Source organism: Halyomorpha halys, unplaced genomic scaffold (genome assembly GCF_000696795.3).
Source record: "Halyomorpha halys isolate HHAL.00 unplaced genomic scaffold, Hhal_1.1 Scaffold2259.1, whole genome shotgun sequence".
Lineage (NCBI taxonomy): Eukaryota > Metazoa > Arthropoda > Insecta > Hemiptera > Pentatomidae > Halyomorpha > Halyomorpha halys.
The window spans coordinates 102,225-114,748 of NW_027110292.1; the positions used below are offsets into that span (position 1 = coordinate 102,225).

Consider the following 12,524-nt stretch of genomic DNA (forward strand, 5'->3'; position numbering starts at 1 on the left):
TATTTAAAAAAAATTAAAATTTCATTTGTATATTCGCCCGTCATAAGGAATTCTTAACAAATTGTTCAATGATACCTATCATTGAAAATTAATATGCCTACACATACCTTTAGAGAATCATCTGAAGCAAGGGAAACTAAATCAACTGACATGAAACATCGAAAAGAGGTTAGTAGCAGGGCGTTCCTCTCACAAATTATTCCAGATTATATACGCACTATTGATCTGCTTCTTTTTTGATAGTGACCCCCCCCCCGGAAAAAAAATTCTAAGAGGTCAAGCAATATAACATAGTTTATATATAGGTATGAGTGATGAAGCACTACTGTACTACATGCATTTAAAAGGCCTAAGTGGAGTGGAGTTGTATTCTGATACCCAATAGGTCACCACGCCTAACGTAATAATTAAGCTATGTATAAATAAATCTATACATCGTAATAAAAATCTATATATGGTATAAATAAATTTAACGTACAACAACTGTTAGAAGGGAGAGTTTTCAGGTTTGGAAAATATAGGTATTTCATTTTAGAATTATTGGTCCTGGACTCTTCGTCCTTAGGTAAGTTCTCTTATCGAGGTGTATCGTTTTCCATCCTCAACTGAGATTCTAATAATAATAAAAAATTTTTTCCGTATTATTCGCCCTTGAGAATTAACATTCCGCTATTCTCCTATATACGTCGTTTACAAACACAATTATTAGGTATGTAGATGATACTGCATATGGATCGACTAGTTAAGTGAAGGTTGAACCCGTGCGTCTGTGCAGAATCACAGTCGGCCAATATTGCAGCTCGCTCCCCATACAACGCATAATGATGACCCCGCTTCAACTGAGCAATCAATAACAGAAGGAAAACAAATACATTACAGAGAATTTAAACCTTTACCGATCGTATCACGACTTGCAGAAAGATGAACACAACATTAAATAAAACTATTTCAGAAAATATATCAGTCTTTTGCTTGAATAGTGGTACATCTGACAAAAAACAAAAATTTAGATTAGATTTATTATACTGTATATAGGTTATACCGTAGTTATTTTTAACTATGGTTAATTTTTGACAACCCTACTAGCTTTCGGATAGTCTACAGTGTGACCACAAAATAGTAATATATATAAATACATTTATAGTAAATAAAGAAACCCCTGTCCACGGTAATTTGTTTAAAACACATCCATTTCAAAATAAAACCAAAGCTTGTACCATTATTCAAAGCAGTGATATTAATAAACAAATTAATGCACCGATAAGTAATAAAGTAAAAACTTTATAAATATGTTTCCCTGTGTAGGCCTTATTTTTTCCAATCGTATAAAAAAAATTAGTCCTTTTATTAACCGAAGTTAGTCACACACACCTGAAAGAAAAAGAACCTTGACCAGTATGTGTCAGTTTAATAGTTGGAGGGAATTTATTTTAGTAATCGATTTCATTGCAGAATTATTTTTGTTTTCTTTATTAATCGGGTTTTTCATCTTCATAATAAATATTACAAAATGTATAGCATGTAACCAAGTTCAACAAATCTAACTTACAAAACAAAAATTTCTTTTTGTACAATAACATTATGTAGATCTGGTCATAATGACAAAAATAATAGTAGGAACAGAACTGGTTTGATGGTCAAGAACGTCATGGTCGTGAGTGGTCACATCTTACAATAATAAATAAAATAAAATAAGGAAACCCTCAATGTTGGGAAATTTGAGAATCTAATGCGAAAATTGTGGTATACAATTCTAATCAAAGAGTTTCTTAAATTTAAAACAAAAATTTGTTTATTGATTTGGTTTCAAATCAATATATTTGAAATTGAGAAATAGCGCTTTTATTAATGTAATTGAAAGAAACGAAAGAAAAAGAAAATTATTAGTGCCAAGTACCAACATGTCTAACAGGTAAGTAAAATATTCAAATACAAAAAAAGACTTAGGAACACTAAACTATTTTAAAAAAGATTTTGTTTTCCCTTCAATAAAGTACACAACTGGTTAGACTGTTCTCCAGTTCATACCTGTGTAAATTCAAGTTTCTAATCCAGGAAAACCATAATTAAAGTATTTTACTTGATCAGTTCTATCCAAAATTTTCATGTTGAAAACTTTATTATTTGAAACTTCTGTTTTCTTTTATCAGTTATTAAGCTTGACCAATAATAAATATAAAAATTGTAGGTTTCTGTCTTTTATTAGCTCGAAATAAACTTAAATAGTTGCCTGCTATTCTGGTTGGCTTTATATAATTTTCTAATAGTTTTTCCTTTCAGCTACAAAATTAGCAGATCAGGTTAGCTGCTGTTTGCTGATTTTAACAGTTACTTGCGTTAATTTAAAACTAAATGTGTAAGTGCTTACATTTTTACAGTTTCATTGAACACTTTTACCAAATTAATTTTCCAAAACAAATACTACCTTTTAGTAATCTCCTGTAATATAACAATAACACTAATAACTCTTGTTTTCATTTACATATTACTGACCTGCATCTTATGATAACATAATAAGCACTCATTCGATAAACATTAGCATTATCATGATAAAATATAATTGAACAATTAGGACCAGCGGTTAAACAACACAAGCAGTACTAATATTCTAGGGCAGTAAAAAAAAAAATTAGTCTGTAGACGAAGCTTTGCCAAAAAAACTTTGTTTATCATGAGAATGAAGAACTAAAAGAGTTCATAAAAATTGCTAAGGAGGATGTATTTTTTTGAGTACGCGGGGACTAATTTTGATCTTTTAATGAAATATTGGTTTTGGTCCAAGTGGCACGTGTTTCTTGAGTAATTTTTACGCTGAATCTAATGGCAACAAAACCAAGACGAAATAACTATATTAAAAAAGTTCTTTATTGTAAACTAAAATTAACATATTTCTATTATTAATAATAACTTTTTGTTAATTTTTTCTCTAATAACTAGAAAAATAAGATTTATAACATCCCATTCCCCAACTTAACATCCAACATAAAATTATAGAAAACAAAGCAGTATAACATAGTCCTGACATTGAGATACAAATAAAAAGTTTTCGGGAATAATCAATTTTATAGAATGCTATAAAAAATCCTTGGTATTTTAGTTATTAGAAAAAAAGTTATAATTTATAATTATAAAATACCACTTAAAGATCAGGAATCTTGGTTTAAACTCATGCATAAAAGCACCTTAACCTTTTTTAAGCACCATTTTTAGAATATGTAAACATAATTCACCATGTAAACATGATTTTATTAACATAGAGAGGTTTGAATTGAAATATTGAAAAACGCTACGAACTTATTTTACAACCTAATAGGTAATGGAAAACAATAAGGAAAAAGTTTCACTTTCTAATTTATTTAAATTTATTATTCATTGAAAATTAAAACTTCAAGGAAATATTAATTTATATAACAAAAATATAACTTTTAATTTTAAAAAATCAGTGTTTTCTTTATGACTATTGTTTCTCGAAATATGATGTGACAGGAAAATTCTTTATATTAATCGTACAGAACAGTTATTTTCTGTCCGCAGTTTAAAGAGGAACATAAAGAAATGAGCTAACGGGATTGACATAGTTCGAACACAAGATTCCTTTATAATTTTATGTATCACTATTCTGGAGATCAATGGTGGACGTAAATTTATTTTTATGGCACCACTGGTCATGTAACTGTACTTAAGTGTACCAGGTATTGAACCCGAAACCCTTCATACCCACACCCACCTACATTGGTCAGTACTTCTGTAGATTTGAGTGCATAAGGATGGATTGCAGTAACTCAACAAAATGCAGAATCTAGGAAATGATCTACTCAAGAAGAAATCACTTGTTACATTAAGGTGAGTAATTATGATTTTATAAATTATATGACAATTATAAAATATAGTTTGTTAAGTCATTGAATAAACCGACCATCTCTCCCAGAGGTCTTTGCTACAGATTTATCAGAGGTTTCTTAATCTGTAAAACTGGTTCCAATTAGAAATTGAAGTAGTTGTTAGTAAAAGTTTCGGAGCATTAACCGTGACTATAACATCAATACATCAAATCTAAAATCAAACAATGCCAGGTAAAATATGAATTTTTATCAGTTAATTAAGTCTTTGATTTGTATTATTAGTGGAGAAAATAGGATATGATAATAGGACTTGATTTTCGTGGTTTTCTATTCAATTATCATTCTTTTTCATTTTTCAACAAGTGTACATGTGCGTACCCAGAGGGGGGCAGGAGTTATTAAATAATTAATTTTTTTTTTTTTAGCAACTAATTGCAATAACTAATAAATCTTTGCTATAATTATATACAATTGTATTAATCTTTTGGTTTTATTCAACTTTTCCGTTCAGAAATGTCACAACCTGACTATAGCTCCCTCCCCCTATTTGTGGGCCTGACCTCATACCTCGTTTGCAATAAGAATTAAAAGTCATACGAGGAGAAGATGGTTGGGGGGTGCGGTCAAAATAAAACACAAATAAGTTGAAGTAACTTATTTAATCGTGCCAACGTTTCGACCAGAATTTTTAGGCTTCAACAGAAAATATAAATGACATAAAGTAAATAATTGTACAGAATGGAATTAATAAAACAAAGTGATAAAAGAAGTGGAAACTAAAATGTTTGTATGTATTCTCATGATTATGAATTAAAATTTAGTTCATGTGAAATAAAATCATTTTTATAATTTTTCCAAATACCTAATAATTATTCCTTTTTAATCATTGAGGGGCTTAACTTAATAAATTCGAAAACTCCAATACAACTAATGAAACGGAAATTGTTAAATATAAAAACTATTTTTTAATAGACTTATTTTTTCAAGTTCATTAAATTTTTAATACGTGTGATTAGTAATTTTAGTCGTGTATGAATGAATAATTGAAAATAATAATAATAATGTATCTCGAAAAAGAAAGGAATGATTTAGATGGAAAGCCAAAAATTTGTAAACAATTGTGACCCGGGAATGGGTGCGGCGGAGTGGGGGAAGTAGGGGTCGTGACGTAGAGTAGGAAACCGTCCGCGGCACCTCCACGTGCCACTCCTGACCCCCTTGTTAAAGGTCATTGATACTGCCGCGAGGTTCCTGGGCCTACATAAAATTTCGGCAGATTCGGTCGTCTCCGCCGGCCTTCGGCAAACTCCGCAGTCACTCCCCGCTTCTCTTGTCTTAGTAAACATTCAGAATGTACCTCCCCTATAAGCGGTAGGGGTTGTTTCTGCCTCCGTCTTCGGGGTTGGATAAGCAGGGTGTTCAAGAAGAAGAGGTAGAAGAGAACAAAGGAGGGAGAAATCAGATATAGTGTAGGCAGCAACTAATAGTGCCATAAGACTTACAGGAGTAAGATAGGTCAAGAAGAAAAAAAAGACAAGGTAGGAAAGTGTACTGGTATCATTCTTTAATAATATAAAATAGGAAAAAATATTTGCACCATTACATGCAAAAATTTTCAATTAGATCAATAACTAATTTCAAGTAAATAGAGCTTTCTTTTTTAAGTATGAAATAACCGATTTCATTTCAAGAAAGCTCTGCAGTTAAAATTTGCTCCATGACCTGCCTTGAACTCATAACAATCCGGTGATCAAATAAAATATTCATTTAAGGATTAAGTCTTAATACAAGTAACTTGGTTGAAGTAAAGATTTGGCCAGTTTAAAGTTATTTCAAAGAACTAACTAGATGTCAGCTTTGGGTTGGCTTTCGCTAGTTTTATTACTATAGAAATCTAGTTAAGTGTAATTTACTTCAATACAAAACAAAAAATAAAAGGCTATTTTACACATTTTTTACAAAAATCGGTTATTTTATCTTAAAAAAAAGTAAAGAAATAAAAAAAAAATGGATTTCCTTTAAAAACGTTTTAAGTATAAAATATATTTAGTTAGTAAAATAATTTAGGATATTTCACCGATTTATGTATAAATATTTAAAAGAGGGCAATTTTTGCAATTATTTGATATCATTTCTGAAATTCCATTTATTCCCTTTGTAATATAAACTCAATTAATCCAAAAATATTCCCTTGGTTGATATATATTCTATCGGAGCAAGTGTATTTGGCAGCGCAATATGGCGCTGGCTGCCCTGTTCAGTGCCCAGATCCCCAGGGCAATCGGTCAGATAGGTGTCCTAGCTCGATCGTTCACAGTCAAATGTTGCCCGCAAAGTGTTTTAAATGTTCCATAGCTTTCTAGCTCGAAATTGCGGTAGGCGAGACGCCGGGAGTCTCTGATACGATAGGCGATTCTTGAATAATGTTCGCGAGGTCAGTCACAATATGGCGTCGCCTCCTTCCGTGCCACAGAACTGACCACACTTATCCACTTTGTTATTTGCCCAATGGCCTCTGAATGGATCTTACACCGAGCTTCTTAGACCTTGATCTGACATTTCAGTGCACGTTTTCGAGCAAGAAGTTAACAAATATATCGACTTTGCCCCGAAGCCTTACACATCTTTAGGAAGCCGCCATTTTCTTCGGCCATCCTCTGAAATCACTTTTACTTTCGAAACACAGAGTTTGCAGGTAATGTTGGTAGTAGTTATCTTGTTTTTAAATTATTGGAATCAGAGATGTCTACTTAAATGATACATGTTTTACTATTTGAGTTTAGTTAAGTACTAAAGTATTAAACTATTTAGAAGGAGGCGTGGCAACATGAAAATAATTATTAGTATTCACTAAAACTTTTTATTGTGAACAAGTCGAATCGTCCTTTCTTAAGTGAAAAGGTAGTCTAAAAATATTTTGTTAACTTAAATATTCAACTATGATATTACTCATCGAAGTGGATATAAGTTTGTCTATTTAATTTTTTTTTTTAATTATCAATTTGTCTGGGTAAATAGAATCATAAAAATTTTGCTGTAACAATTTAAATTTATTATTACGTAAGTAATTTAATTAATACCTAAATATCTTATTTTATACTTTTTATATTATTATTTTAATTTTTTATAGAACCTTTTAAACCTGTAAACGCATGTACATTTGTAGTTTCTTTATTTTGTATGATTTTCTGATATTGCATATTTTTGCAATGTTAAGTCCGGGAACAGCTGGGAAGTTGGAAATCATATTATTATATTTTATTAATTTTGTCACCTGGGAGATGTTATCAATAGTTGATATTGAATTTTGGAAAGTACATTACTGAAACTGTTAGAGAGCCAAGACGTCCCCACTGCTGTATCAGTTGTCGAGGTCGGTGATCTCCTGGAAGGACGGCACGTGGAGGTATTGTGGACGGTTTCCCACTCGTGACGTAGTTTGATCCCTTTCTACTGCTTCTACTGATCACTATTCTTTTTTTACGGCCATCTTTATGATTATTGCTTATTTTTTTTTTACTGTTCAATATTTTAGAGACATTATTATTAATATCACATTTTTCTGGAGTAAACATAATGATTTTCGAGTAAAAATGTAACATTTTCTATTCATGGTTCGTAGCTATCTGCTTAATATTGATTATATCTATATATTTTTTTCTAGTTAGGAACTTCTATTAGATAATTCCTATATTTTTTCAGACTATCTAAAATTTAAATTCTTTTTTTTTAAATAAAAATAAAAGCTTCTGAATACCAAATAAATATATTATTTTGAAGTTGTAAAATCTCATTTGAATATATAACATAATAATACTCGATGCCCGACTTGTAGTTCATTACAATTATTTTCGATCATGCATAAAGTCAGGAAAGGCTTATCTACCTTTCATTGTGGGGATAATTCATTTATTGGCCTAAGAAAGTAAACATTGTGGAATTAGAATTGAGGTTTAAATATCCAATTATGTAAGGAGAGAAGCTATGGAAGGGGAGTGGTCTCCCTGACCTAGGTTCCGCAGTGTTGGGCAATAGGACCGGCACGTGGAGCTACGTCACAGGTTCCTCAGGCGCATGAACCCCCACTTATTTCCACGTGCACCAACTCTCTCATACAGTTCAGTTCGAACTCGGGAGTCAAGCATGGAACAACTCCACAACAAAGACTGGGTTAAAAGTCTTTGGACTTCTTGTAAAGAGAAAAGTGGGCACGGTAAGGGTCGCTAAGGGCTACAGTCAAGATTTAACTTTTATTTTATTTTTATTTAATTTTGTTTATTTTAATTTTTTTTGTTATTTTATTTTTTTTCTGACATTGCCGGCTTGTGACTGAAGTGAAGTGTTTTCCACAGATACCCTGTGGAGCAGAGTGTCCGAGATGGTGGGTTACTTCAGTCAAGAAGAAGGTAGGAACGAACCCTTACCCGTAGGGGCGGACTGTACCTTGAGCCCCCTGTTACCCCCCGGAGAACCCAATAAGGAGGAGGCCAAGAGAGTCGTGTGTAGTCCGGATTTACCGGTGGTTTTTCAGCCAACATCGTCTGAAGAAGCACCTCCTGATTCCAGCACCGCAGAAACCTTCAATTGTTCATTTTGTCAAAAGAGCTTCTCCCAGAAGAATGCTTATCAAAATCATTTGAAAACCCACACGAAGGATGGAGAAGATCCGTATCAGTGCAATTTTTGTGGCAAGACATTTGCGGTTCCTGCTCGTCTTACGCGTCATTACAGAACACACACTGGAGAAAAACCGTACGAATGTGAAATATGCCAGAAGTCTTTTTCAGTCAAGGAAAACTTGAGTGTTCATAGAAGAATCCACACGAAGGAACGTCCTTACAAATGTGACATATGTGAACGTGCCTTCGAACACAGCGGTAAACTCCATAGGCACATGAGAATACACACGGGAGAACGACCGCACAAGTGTGTGGTGTGCAACAAGACGTTTATACAAAGTGGGCAATTGGTAATCCATATGCGGACACATACAGGGGAAAAACCGTATGTGTGCAAGGATTGTGGCAAGGGGTTCACTTGTTCTAAGCAGCTCAAAGTGCACAACCGTACACACACCGGTGAGAGACCATATTCCTGTGAAATTTGTGGTAAGTCCTTTGGTTACAACCATGTACTCAAGCTACATCAAGTTGCTCACTATGGAGAAAAGGTTTACAAGTGTACCATCTGCAATGAGACATTCACATCGAAGAAATCTATGGAAGGACACATTAAAAGCCATTCAGAAAATCCAGGACGGGAAGGTGGAGGAGCCGAAGAAGCTTCCTGTGCATCGTCAGCAAGTGATAAGGAAAACAAAGAGTCACCAAAACCTGCAGAATATCCTAACATCACAGAATTATGTGGCTATTTGTATCGTGGAGAGAAACCTGGGGGGTTGGATCCTGCGCTACTAGCGGCTGTTGCAGTAGCGACATCCGAAAATTCCGACGAATATAGGCCTAGTCCGGAGCATGTTCTGGAGACACCCGGAGTAAGTGACAGCCCTATCTACCTGGTACCTACCTCGAATCGACCACATAGCTCTCCTTCGCCGCAAGAAGAGGAGGATGCGCGGGAAACGATAAGCCTTCCCCCGAGGAAGAGGTCCAAGGCAATCCTGAAGTCGATGGAACGGGAAGAAGCTCCACCGGTCAGGTATTCGGTGATACATTATGCCAAGGCGTCTTAAGAAAGTATTACAGGTCACAACCAGCACTGCCGTTATGATCCAGGACTCCAGGATTATCTGTGATACAAGTAGTACCTTTTTACACGCCTCTTTAAATATATATATAGTTTTATCATGTATTTAACAATATCTTTTGTATATTACTATTAGTCGTGAGAATTATTTCGGTTTATATTAACGGTGTATATAATTATTATGTTCTATGTGCAATATTTTTGGAAGTGATACCAGAAATTAATCTGAGAAATGTTCTGAAGGAATACTTCCTATTTTATTTACATTAATTAAAGTCTTAGGTGTACTGTTATGTTAAATCATGTATCTGAATTTAAACGTTCAATGTGTTATAATGTTAACTTATTATAATGCCAACAACATTGCTACCTCCTAGATGTAGTAAGTATGACTTACATAAAGTTTATGTGTATTTACGAGAGTACAAATTATCTCGTTTATCTGACTACTTATGATTTTTTTTTAGTTAGAAAATTGTTTTATTGTTTAATCGTTTGTGGTTAGGATTGAATGAGATTGGCATTACTTATTGATGAATAAGGATGTGTAAATCGTTATTGTATATTAGCACTTATAATCATAGATTATTTGATGGAACTGGCACCTCAGTACAGCAAAAAAAGTATTAGACGCAAATGCTCGAGGCTATTAAATACCCGAAGCTTTGGTCAATACGAGATTGTGAATAGATTTTTTAGAGAAATGTTTTAATCCACAGGATTGTAGCTTTATGCGTTCGTACTGGCTAATTATTATTGTTCTTACTAAATGTTTATTATATCTTCTAAGACTGTACGCTATTTGATAATATACGGATAGTGTAATTGACAAAGAGAACTGATTACATTATGTACTGATTGTCATTTTTATTATATATAAAAGTTGTTTCATAGAAAAATTTTTTTAAGAAAATAAATAAAAATGGTCTTTTATACCTTTCCCAGCATAGTAGTTGTTTGTCATTTTGAATGTATGTATGTGTAATCTATAGGTAAAACTGCTCCATCATACCTTCTCCAGTAGTTTATTTAAAAAGAGTTCAAAATAGCATTGCTAAGCATATGCTGGTTTTATAAGTGTTTTATATGAAATTTGAAATCATTACTAATGGTAGTGATTTTAATTATCTTAAATTTTATTATTGTGTGTACTCATAATTAATTGTATGAAATGTTCCTCTCAATTATTGAGAACACTCATTAGTTAATTCATAGTTGCGAAAACCTTTTTAAATGGTAATTTCATTTAGCAATTCAAACTAATAATTCCACAATAAAGTTAATCATTATTTGTTAAGTTTTTTATATATATACATAACCCTTATTAATACTCCATATTATTGATTTATTTTAAAACATTGTCATAAATGGTTTATTTGAGTATGAGGGGAACTGTTACTATGAAGAGATTCAGGTAATACATAAAAGGTAAGTTTGAATTCAATATAATATATTTATGGTCAGTAAATCAATTAAAAATCCAATAAAAATATATGCACTCTAAATATTTATATGTATACGTTAATTTCAAAATATTTCATAAAACTACTTATTAGAACTATTTTAATGAAGAATCCTTCATCTTAATGGATTCATTCGATTTGTAAACTATTTGACAAAGGTTTCATATTAATATCTAAAAAAAAGTATGTGGATCAAAAATCAGTCCACGTTATTTTATTTTTTATCTATTTAATTTTTTTTTAAATACTCAATTCTGTTCAAAATGTTATTTAAATAATAAATTTTTCCTGCTAAAATTTCTAATTTAAATATTCCTAATTTGTACAAATTTTCATCTTATGCGATTAAAATGCATGGCACTATACTGTACCATGATAGTTCAAAACCAAATTGAGTATTTAGATTTACTCAAATTTAAAAAGAAAAATGGTATTTTTTGACACCAATAATGAAACTTTTTTAGAGATAGTAAATTCCATAACCGCTAAAAATAAATAGTCCACTTGCATAACAAAACGAATAAAACTCTAAATGAACCTTAAAATCTAAAGTTAATTAAGAACTATACTATATCTCCGCCATAGAGTGTATGTATAAAGTTCAAAGTTAGCAGAACGACTAACTCTAATTTCAATAGTTAGAAAAGTACTTTCCATAATATTTCAATCATTGACCATTTAATCAAAGCTAAATAGATGTGGAATTAACATTGAAAATACCTGGACCAAATCCATAAAATCAGTCAAACTCATTCTGTTAACTGAAGGGCTCTTATGAGTGACACCAGAGACAAGCTTAAAACATATTAGGATCTAGGGTGAAGAAAATAAAATTTGTAGCATTAATAACTTAGGAGTCGTTTAATTGGATAGAGGTTCTGACCTGCCAGTAAATGATAAAAAATAAGCTGCAATGGAAAAGTAATGAGAAAAAGGTAAGTGTTTAAAAAAAAAAAAAGTATTGAATGCTATGATTCTAATAAGATATACCTCCTGCTTATGTCAGCAATTTGGGTAATCCAAAAGACCCTTTTAATATGACAGTAGTATATGTGTCATTCTTTCTACGTACGAGGTACGATGTACGTACACAAATGTAAATGAAAAATCTTTATTTAGAGGAAGGACCGTACTGCAAATTCACGCATTCGGAATAGTCGTTTTACAGTAACAGGTAATAAAAAATTCACAAAATTTGAGTTCCACATAACCCTAGAGTGTCTCAGGTATTAACTTTTACATATTTGAATACTCCTACCAACGACATGAAAAAAATTGGGGCAGGATTTCTGACAAGAATACTCAGCAATACCTCACACTCCTGTAATCACTTTTTTTTTTTTTTTATTATTCATGTACCGTAAAAACTAGTAATTTCAATGATGGCCCTTTTATCATAATATAACACTGAAAACGTAAGGAACAAATCAATCGAAAAAACAAAACAAAAAAATCAATGTAAATGTTTTACTTTTTTCAGGATAGAAAAAGTAGCACTTGTAGATAATAACCC

General features: G+C 32.1%; 1 protein-coding gene across 3 annotated transcripts; it reads left to right on the plus strand.

Annotated features, from left to right (window-relative positions):
- The first annotated feature begins 5,182 nt into the window (after positions 1-5,182).
- Positions 5,183-10,845, plus strand: LOC106691337 (Krueppel homolog 1). 3 transcript variants are annotated; one of them, XM_014437080.3, is made up of 2 exons: positions 5,183-5,380; positions 8,195-10,845. In XM_014437080.3, the coding sequence occupies exon 2, from the start codon at positions 8,221-8,223 to the stop codon at positions 9,532-9,534; it is 1,314 nt and encodes a 437-aa protein (XP_014292566.1). In that variant the 5' UTR covers positions 5,183-5,380; positions 8,195-8,220; the 3' UTR covers positions 9,535-10,845. The 3 variants fall into 3 exon arrangements, with proteins under 3 accessions (XP_014292566.1, XP_014292567.1, XP_014292565.1); XM_014437081.3 differs by lacking the exon at positions 5,183-5,380 and adding an exon at positions 6,016-6,537; XM_014437079.2 differs by lacking the exon at positions 5,183-5,380 and adding an exon at positions 7,668-8,055.
- The last annotated feature ends 1,679 nt before the right edge of the window (positions 10,846-12,524 follow it).

Bases quoted from the DNA above. Each gene is read 5' to 3' on its own strand.
- LOC106691337 (XM_014437079.2), top strand. From the start codon at position 7,917: ATGAACCCCCACTTATTTCCACGTGCACCAACTCTCTCATACAGTTCA. The intron at 8,056-8,194 runs GTAAGGGTCGCT...TGTTTTCCACAG, and splicing joins TAAAGAGAAAAGTGGGCACG to ATACCCTGTGGAGCAGAGTG.